This window comes from Channa argus, chromosome 12 (assembly GCF_033026475.1).
Source record: "Channa argus isolate prfri chromosome 12, Channa argus male v1.0, whole genome shotgun sequence".
NCBI lineage: Eukaryota > Metazoa > Chordata > Actinopteri > Anabantiformes > Channidae > Channa > Channa argus.
The window spans coordinates 21,077,293-21,086,303 of NC_090208.1; the positions used below are offsets into that span (position 1 = coordinate 21,077,293).

The 9,011-nt window shown below is 38.2% G+C and overlaps 2 protein-coding genes across 3 annotated transcripts; one reads left to right on the top strand and one right to left on the bottom strand.

Moving 5' to 3' along the window:
- The first annotated feature begins 1,055 nt into the window (after nt 1-1,055).
- On the top strand, nt 1,056-5,810 carry badb (BCL2 associated agonist of cell death b). Its single transcript, XM_067524242.1, has 4 exons — nt 1,056-1,216; nt 1,846-1,998; nt 2,517-2,737; nt 3,014-5,810. Exons 2-4 carry the CDS (start codon nt 1,854-1,856, stop codon nt 3,149-3,151), a joined length of 504 nt encoding a protein of 167 aa, XP_067380343.1. The 5' UTR covers nt 1,056-1,216; nt 1,846-1,853; the 3' UTR covers nt 3,152-5,810.
- A 378-nt stretch (nt 5,811-6,188) lies between these two features.
- Nucleotides 6,189-9,011, bottom strand: zgc:101765 (uncharacterized protein LOC450036 homolog). 2 transcript variants are annotated; one of them, XM_067524240.1, is made up of 6 exons: nt 8,876-9,011; nt 8,012-8,289; nt 7,575-7,720; nt 7,174-7,313; nt 6,879-7,037; nt 6,189-6,769 (listed from the first exon to the last, which is right to left on the bottom strand). In XM_067524240.1, exons 2-6 carry the CDS (start codon nt 8,257-8,259, stop codon nt 6,590-6,592), a joined length of 873 nt encoding a protein of 290 aa, XP_067380341.1. In that variant the 5' UTR covers nt 8,260-8,289; nt 8,876-9,011; the 3' UTR covers nt 6,189-6,589. The 2 variants fall into 2 exon arrangements, with proteins under 2 accessions (XP_067380341.1, XP_067380342.1); XM_067524241.1 differs by lacking the exon at nt 7,174-7,313 and having other exon boundaries at nt 6,879-7,033.

Sequence of the window (9,011 nt, forward strand, 5' to 3'; positions counted from 1 at the left end):
TCTCTCTTTACTAACACAGTGTTTCTGTTAGTGAGACTCTCCTCAGCTGTTTTTTGTAATACATACAATATTTCTACGTAGCTGTACCCCCCTTGTCTATTCATATCTCCCTCTCTCCTTTTCTCCATCCCTGTTTCTTTTAATCCATCTCTTCTATCATTCATCCTGGTTATAAGTTTCCCCTGCTCTGCTGTTTAAAAATCACCCTAACAGCATGGTTTATTTCTTCTTTTCTACATTGCTCCCATTCATTATACCTCCATTCCGTCTTTCCTTCTGTTGTCCTTAATCATTTCTTTCTTGCTTTATTTTATTATTATTTTATTTATTTTATTTAGTTCCTTTCTTTCCCACCCCTTGTTTGTACATCTTTCATTACTTTCCACTTTCCACTACTTTCCCCTTCCCTCCTTTCCAGTTCAAATGAAAGCAACACATTTTTTTTCAAATGATTTAGTTTGTTATTGTTATCAGTTATTGGCTATTTGTATTCCCATTGCTAGTGTATAAGACACCACAATTTCTTGAAAGACTTGTTAGGACTTGTTAGATGGACAATAGATGTGGTGGGAGTAGGGGGATGTTTGTTGGGATAGAACAGTCACGGCTCCTCCAGACACTCATCTCCATATCTAACAATGCAAGGAACTGTGAGGTGTGGCCCCCTAGGGATGTGTGAAGCCATCTTATTCTTCCGGGGGTTGTGTGAAACTGTCCATTTAGGCCGGCTGGGGGAAAAAAGGACCACCCTGGAGCATATAACTTACTTTCCCTGAAGAAACTATTTGGGTGAGTAGCAAAAAATTTCCAACCAAAAAGAAATAAGTCCAGTTGAATTGACTCGACCTCCAGATCACCAAACCTGTGTCACTGAGAACGTTCAAAGAATTTTCACGTAAAGTAAAGAATTTGACAGGGTACTAAATACCACACACTTCTCGACACCCTTGTTCTGTAATAAATCCCGTTGCGCCTATGCATGTTTTACTACGGTAAGATGGTTAGGGAAAAACAAGGCCCCAGCCCAGTCCTAGCTCGCAACAGTGACGTCAGCGCGCAGCGGCGGTGCAGTGACGCGCGACGATTGGGTGAGCGCGGAGCTGAACTGTATGCTACACTAAAAAGCTAAGACACCGACATTAACAACCGCGGCTGCCGCGTGAGGTGAACCAAAGACATACTCGCTGCTTTCGTCCACACACTGTAAAGACTTCGGGTAAGGAAACCAATTTCCCAGCCGGGTTCTTAAAAAAAAACTTGCGTTAATAGAACCCCACAGGAGCTTCCGCCCTGTAGGAAGTTTCTTTTGTCCTCTTCAGTCAACAACAACAAAAAAGCCTACTCCGTGTTTTGGCCAGAGGATAAGGTGCTTTGGTTTGTTTAGTAACAGTGTAGAAAGAAATTGTTAATGTTATTAAATACGGGTCTGTGTTGTCAAAACAAGTCGACTTCCTGGCGGATAGTTACACTGTGAATAAGTTACCTTTGGACTAGCAACATCAGGGAGAGCAAAGTGAATTAGGTCGCTTGCTGGGTGTGTTAGATACGCGCAGCATCACCCATACAATGGATGATGCTGTTTTATTATCATTGGAAAATTAGCTATTGTGCTGTTTGATAGTAAATTGCACAGCTGCCATATTCACACTTGGTCATTATTTGTAGGGACAGCATACCTTATTTTTGTTTTTGTCATTTTTCCAGACATATTAAGTGGAGGGCAACGCTCACACTGACTTTTGTAATATGTGCATCCAAGTATGGGCATTTGCTTGACTGTAAGCACAGTCATTTTGGATTTTTACTGTACTCGTTTCTAATCTCTCTTGAATCTTAATTCAACAGATGTCGCGATGGCTGCAAAATTCACCATTTCAGACAGTGACTCAGAGCCATCGGAGGAAGTAGAGGAAAGAGAAGACAACCATCCATCAACTGGGCAAGAACAGCATGTTCCTCAATGCCACAACCTTACTTTACCTGAGCTCCGAAAGGCAGGTAGGAAACCACAAAACATTACAGGAACCAGGCAGCACTAGTGATGGTTCAAAAATAAAAAAAACTCTTCACAGAAAGTTTGGCAGCAGTGCCACAAAGGATGCCATGGTAGGTTGTACTTTGAGTTGCTAAAACTTATAGCAGCCCTATTGCATAAGATGTGGGTGAATACAGAAAACACTTTCAGACAGGAAGACACCACAGAAGGTTTGTTCTATTACTGTTTCAGTTGTTGATGGTAAATCCTTAACATTACTATTTCATTCAAGATACCCAAGTATTTTAACTGGAAATGCCGTTCTGTCAGATCGACAGACATAAATCTCATGCTAGTTTTTGTAGGAAAAAAAGTAATCTTTTATGCGTCTAGAATAGCTATAATTAAAGAAGCTAATGATTTTAGTGATATATAAATTTACTCTATTCCTGCTTAATGTTCTTGTTGCCCCATGATGATATAATATTGCTCCTATGAAGCAATATGAAGAATAACAATTCTCTAACCGTCTCTCTCCCAGTGCCTGGTCGAATCAGGTTGAACTCAGAGTCCAACGCTTTCACTGTCTCCAGAGATGAGGAGCTCCAGGCCAAGGGGGATGAGGAGGCTGGTACACCCACAGATGGAGCTCCATTTCGTGGACGGTCCAAGTCCGCTCCCCCTGCCCTGTGGGCTGCCAAGAAATACGGGCAGCAGCTCAGAAGGATGAGTGATGAATTTGACAGCCTTCTAGACAAAGGGGTGAGAATTATGGTTCAGAACAGTTTACAAGGGTTAAAAGGAAGATCAAGCCCTACATGTTTATACAACATGGTTAAGAGGGGGGGGAGAGGGATAGAGGATATGATTTGAATGGTGATAAGGGATTTTTGGGGTGTTTTGAGTAAAGGAAAATAATCATGTTATGTTAGAATATGATGATGTAAAATGTTCCCAAGAATTAGGCAATTAAACAAACATTTGCATTTTGCTTACATTATGTGTTTTTTTTGTTTGTTTGTTTGTTTGTTTTTGCAGGAGATGAGGAAGGTGAAGAGCGCTGGGACGGCCAGACAGATGCACCACTCTAAAAGCTGGTGGAGCTACCTCTTTAGTCACCAGGAGACAGAAGGCGAGAACATCCACCACGAAAGCCGCACAAACCGCAACGAGTAGGCTCTGATAGAGGAGAGGTCCAAATGGGTGACAGTAATAGGTTTGGGAGGTTATTGGGAGGGAGTGGGCAAAAACAACTAAGGGGAAACACTGAGAAGTGCTCTGAGCAGTAACACAGGAAAAGTTCATCTACAAGAAACATCCACATACACAAAGATGTGGCTAGTGGGACAAAACTAGCACTCAAGTCCAAGTCATTTTTACACAATAACTACGTTTATATACCTTTGTATTTGTGTTGGTCGTGATGTGAGCAGCGTTGTTTGGCAGCCCACTACAAATTGGTAAGAAGCGCGCCAAGCACGAGGACAGGACGCTATCTGCACCCCATAAAAAGAGGAGTGAAGGATTAGCCAAGACAGGAGAGATTAGCATTTTAAACAAATTATAAATAATATAATAATAATAATAATAATAATTATTATTATTATTATTATTATTATTATTATTATTATTATAATAAGGGCGTTTAGAACACAGTAGAACTCTAAGTTAATAGCTGCTTACCATTCAAGTTCTCTCTCACGTCAACACTATGCATTATTCTGTAAATGGAGAGATACGTGGACTCTAGTCAAGAAACCCAGCTATTTCAGATCAACTTGAATGCTGTTTGAATTTCCTTCCTTCCTTTCATTTGCTTGGGGAAATCACACGTCAATGTAGCCTCTTTCATAAGTCAACTCCGGGCAGTGTCCGGAGAAATCAGCCACAAATCTCCCGAATCTCAAGTATTCAACTTAGGGCTTTATTCAGCTTCCTGTTCTACTACTTGTGAGCCAGTACCATCAAACCACTGTACTGAACTATCATAAACTGCTTGTGTCAATTTTATCAATAGTTAAACAATCGTGTACAAGGACAATCTATAATGATGCAGAATTAATACATTTTTTTAAACTTCAGGGTTAGATTATGTCTGTAGAAAATGAAATTAAACATATAAAAAGCACAATCCAATATAAATCTTATCACTTTAAATCCTTGGGTGAGCAAAAATAACACACTTTCTGAATTTTTATGTGTAAATAGTTTGTCAATATTTTATCAAATGGTAGGGGTGAGGATTATAAGCAACCTGGTTGAGCCAGAATTATATTATGAAAGTTCCTATTTTACAATGTAACCATGTTATTGAATAAGTCTGGCCAACCCGCAATAGGCAGTGTACAATCTGTGGATGTTGTGATAGATGTTATGTGGGTATTTAAACATGTGGAGATGGATTAGCTGCTGCAATCAGAGACAGCATGCTAGTTTCTGGCACCTTTTACTCTGTACCCCTTGCATAGAGAACATGGATTAAATGTATGCAAAAACTACAAAAATGGAACCCAACTGAGTTTTCTAAATTACATTTAGAGATTCTAAAGGAAATCCATTTACAGTCCTGTTGGGTTCTTTTTTTGTTTGTTTTTTGATTGTTAGTGTTTTTTTTGTTTGTTTTTTTTTTCTTCGCTTGTTTTATCTGCATTGGGGTGTGAATAGAATTGGATCTTACTCTATCAAGCCTCAGGTAAGGAGTACTGCTCTGACACTCGATTTGCTATTTGTGTTTATATGTGTGTATTTGGCACATACTATACACAATATGTGGACATTAGCATTGTTCTTGTTGATTATTTTAAACTAAGATCAGCATCTCTACTCGGTGTGTTAAACATGATTAAGTTGTTTCTTTTTTTAAATCAATGTGTGATTATTGAAAATGGTGATAGGTTAGTTCTACTTGTGTCTTATTCTCTTCCTTTTGACTTGTGGGCTTGAGGTGTAAAGTGCTCGGGTGTACTGGCTGATTTGACTGTATAGTCTTTAATCTTTGCTCCTCACTTTTTAAACTTGCAAAAAATTTCAGAGCAACTGAATGATGCCACATTTTTCTCATCCATGTATACCTGGGTTTGGCAACATATGCTTCATATATTATTGTCTAAGATGAACCGAAAATATTTTGTTATTGGTTTAATATGAATTCGTATCAAAGCTCCCAACACATCTAATACAGTTAGACTATGTGGTTAAATTTAAATTACAAACTGCTCAAAAATGGATGTTATATATGTATTTAATATATCAGATATTAACAGGGTAAGTAGTGGTTTGCATTTTAATGTCACTCTTCAAAGACATACACATACTCTAACACAAGTAGTACAGTTAAAAAAACATTTAAACTGGATTTTGAAAATAGAATTTTATTATTAACTGCCTTGAACATGCTTTAATCTGTGTAACACCACGAAGCCAGCCTTCTCTCTTTACCCAATAACCAACCGCCTTAAACTCTACAGCTTGCTGTCGCATATTATGTGCAAAAAAAAGAACAAAAAAACAAATCAAATAGAAGCACAGTAATGTGGAGGTGTGTTCACTGTGATAACTGCAAGAAAAAAGTAGTAGTCGAGATCTTTCATGCTTTCGATTATTAAACATTTGTGATCAGGAACACACTGCAGAGGAAAAACCTGGGGTTTTACATCCATCCTTGCTACTTGAATCTGGAGATATGTATGGAGAAATTTGGATTTTTTTTATATGTCCTTTTGTTTTTGGGAGGGGGGTCTTTTAATTTTTTTTATTGACTTTTGTAAATGTATTTTCTCTACAGCTGTGAAACTTATGGTATATATGCTGTTCTGAATAAATAACTTAAAGGATGGTTTCTTGAGTAACTCTAATCAAATAATTGATTGATAGGAAATGAATCAGCAGCTGTTTTGATAAATAATTGTTTAGATTGGATATTCTTTTATTGTAAAACGACAAATATTTTCTGGATCCAGCTTTTCAGACGGATTTCTTTTTTTTTGTTATAATACATTTGATATATTGTATATAGAGAATGTGAAATTAAAATTTTAAGCATGTCAGACCGTGCGGAATTCGTGAATGCCATTTTCACTCGTATTTTTATTTTTTATTACATACAATTAATCAAGAAAAATAACTGACAGGTAACTGATACGCAAAACAATCATTAAAATTGTTCTGTACAAAAGACACTGTCAAAAGCTTTTGAGTCTTTTGTAAATGTGTGGTTATTTGTAGCAACTTCAAATTGGAAACCAAAAGCATATAAGCTAAACACTTCTTCATATTATGACAGCAATATGAGTCAACAATAAAGAAAATCGTTTCAAAGTGGTAGCTTGTTTATGTCTGACAACTAACAAAAATTGCGGGTTTTTTTTTGGCTAGCTTTGTCTGGTCATTAAGCTACAAACCTATATGTAATGATATATTTGGAACACAAAAAAGTCGGAAGCTTATCGGTAATTATTAAAAATGTTACCGGAACTCTAATTTATCTATTATATTGAAAATCTTAATTGAAAGTGTTTCAGCAATTTCCCACTTGTCTGCTGAGGTGCACCACATTACTGCCAGTCTGGACTAAAGGATAGGAGCAGTAAAACTACCGTTAAGACTAGTGTCTTATCAAACCACCTCCGATGGATCCCAGCAGTACTTTTGCCCACAGTCCAAAGCTGATAATCTGTTCATGTCTGTTTTGTTCAGTGTGAAGTCAAAAAGCCTGGCATTCTCCTTTATTCTGTCTGGATTTGATGACTTGGGCAGCACTGGGACACCCTGCTGCACTGCCCAGCGCAACAGGACCTGGAGGAGAACAAAAGGCCGACAGGTGTTCCAATTGTTTGTGCTAAACATGCTATATATTCACTGGGAATGTGAAACTGTTCCAAAAAGACTTTGCAGGTGTGATTACCTGTGCAGGTGTACGTTCATTGTTCTTTGCTATCTCCATAACCAGTGGGTCAGTGACCAGCTCTCCTTTCCCTAAGGATGAGTAGGCTTGGAAACACACTCCATATTCGTCACAAACACTCCTCAGCTCTGTCTGGCACAGCCGTGGGTGAAACTCTACCTGAACAGTAACAAATACACACCCTCTGCACCATTTTTTTAAAAAACAGAAGAACACAAAACCTTTTTTTTTTTTTGCATTTGTGTACAATTATATAAATGTTTGTTTCTATGAATTCACTTTTTTTATATTATACCTGCAGCACAGCAGGAAGGACTTTGCAGCTTTGTATCAGTTCTTTCATGTGTGCCGGTGTGTAGTTGGACACTCCTATGGCCCTCAACTTTCCCTGAGCATTCAATTCTTCCAGGGTTGCCCAACTCTGTGCTCGGTTGCCTGCATTCATATATTAATTAGGGCCTCATCCTCACTGATACTTGAGCACAACTACAGGAGGAATGTGGGGAGGTACCTTGAATTTCATCTTATAATTCTGTAATATTTATTTATCAAAACATTATAAACACAGGTATTACAAAACAAAAAGGTAACTGAAATGCTTAAAAATATGTTATGAACTGTAGAGATGTTTCCACTGAAATTTTGGTAAATGAAGAAAAAACTCTGCTAAACATTAAGAACAGTTTGAAAAATCACCTGGGTTGCGTTTGTCATCCACCGCCAGGCCCTGTGTGCCAGGCCAGTGGATCAGGTAGAGATCAATGTAACCCAAATCCAGCTGAGACAGGCTGTGGAGGGCTCCTTCCATCGCCTTACCACCATGATCTTTGGGGCCCAGCTTACTGTATAAAGAAGGTGAGAAGGATGACTGTTAAAAGAATGATTTCCAAATGTACTGTGACTGTAAAGGTCAAACCTCCCTGCTGTATCTCTGAGAAAGAAGCATTTGTTGTGAGTAGGACTAAGCTAACAGAGGCATTCATTGTTTTACTCAGCTACAAGAATAGCATAAACAAAGCATTTTGAGTAAATTAAAGTTTAGAAAAAGTTTGCCATTTTCTGTATCAAATATAATGCCCGAGTGAGACTGATCTATTGACACGATAAGCTCTTTTAGCAGGTATATGCATCACCTGGTTATGAAAACATCCTCTCTTGTCAAGCCGTATTTGGGCAGGAGCTCCTTAAGTGCTCGGCCCAAGTCAGCTTCATTCCGATAGACAGCTGCACTGTCAAATGCCCGGTAACCAGCAGCCAGGGCAGCATCCACAGCCCAGTAGACCTCCTCAGGACCCCACAACTTGTAAGTCCCCAAACCCAGAACAGGCATTTGAACCCCCGTACTCAGAACAACAGAAGAGGGGGAGGACGAGGAGGCCATCTTGTCTAAAATGGATTTACTTTCTTTTTACTGGGGTTGGATCAATAAAAGAGAGAGAGAGATGAGTCAGACATAAATGGGAGATTTTTTTGGAGAACAAAATTCATTTAAATGTATATGGTAGTACTGGGGCGAGTACTATTGAGGTCGAGTGAACAGGTTATACTGATACCTGCAGGTTTCACATAACCCAGTTTAGAAAATGGAATGTTTGCAAATGAACCAAGCCAAACAACTAAAGTGATGATGTTGGAAAGCTAACACAAATATATGTGGCTATGTACAACAATTATTAGAATAGTGAAGTTTTAAGACATTATTACGTCACAATGTGAGTACAATATTGCAGTTTCAGCGCTGCAAGAACAAAATGTATCCGTATTACCTTTATGAGTATAGTACAATTATGTTGAAACGTGACAATGCAGTATGAAAATGTTATTTCTCTTACAAATTACATGTCACAATACAGTTTCCAATATGACAATAAGGATGCAGAGAACTTTGGATTGTGACAAGTGTGAACTGGAACGTCAGAGCTCCATTAGAAAACAGTGTTAACGCGATAAAACAATTATGCAGCCGTTAAAGATAAATGTCTAAACATTCCTCTCACCTTTTATGTCCTTTCACGTGATCATACACATAAATGAAACAAAACTGGATTGAATTAAAAAAAAACAGCAAGTAACTTAAGCTATATTGTAACATTAAACATTTACTTCTGGTTTGCGTTACACGTGGTCAGCTGA

Bases quoted from the DNA above. Each gene is read 5' to 3' on its own strand.
- badb (XM_067524242.1), top strand. From the start codon at position 1,854: ATGGCTGCAAAATTCACCATTTCAGACAGTGACTCAGAGCCATCGGAG. The intron at 1,999-2,516 runs GTAGGAAACCAC...TCTCTCTCCCAG, and splicing joins ACCTGAGCTCCGAAAGGCAG to TGCCTGGTCGAATCAGGTTG. The intron at 2,738-3,013 runs GTGAGAATTATG...TTGTTTTTGCAG, and splicing joins ACAGCCTTCTAGACAAAGGG to GAGATGAGGAAGGTGAAGAG.
- zgc:101765 (XM_067524240.1), bottom strand. From the start codon at position 8,259: ATGGCCTCCTCGTCCTCCCCCTCTTCTGTTGTTCTGAGTACGGGGGTT. The intron at 7,721-8,011 runs GTGATGCATATA...TTCTTTATACAG, and splicing joins GAGGATGTTTTCATAACCAG to TAAGCTGGGCCCCAAAGATC. The intron at 7,038-7,173 runs GTATAATATAAA...GTTACTGTTCAG, and splicing joins TCCTTCCTGCTGTGCTGCAG to GTAGAGTTTCACCCACGGCT.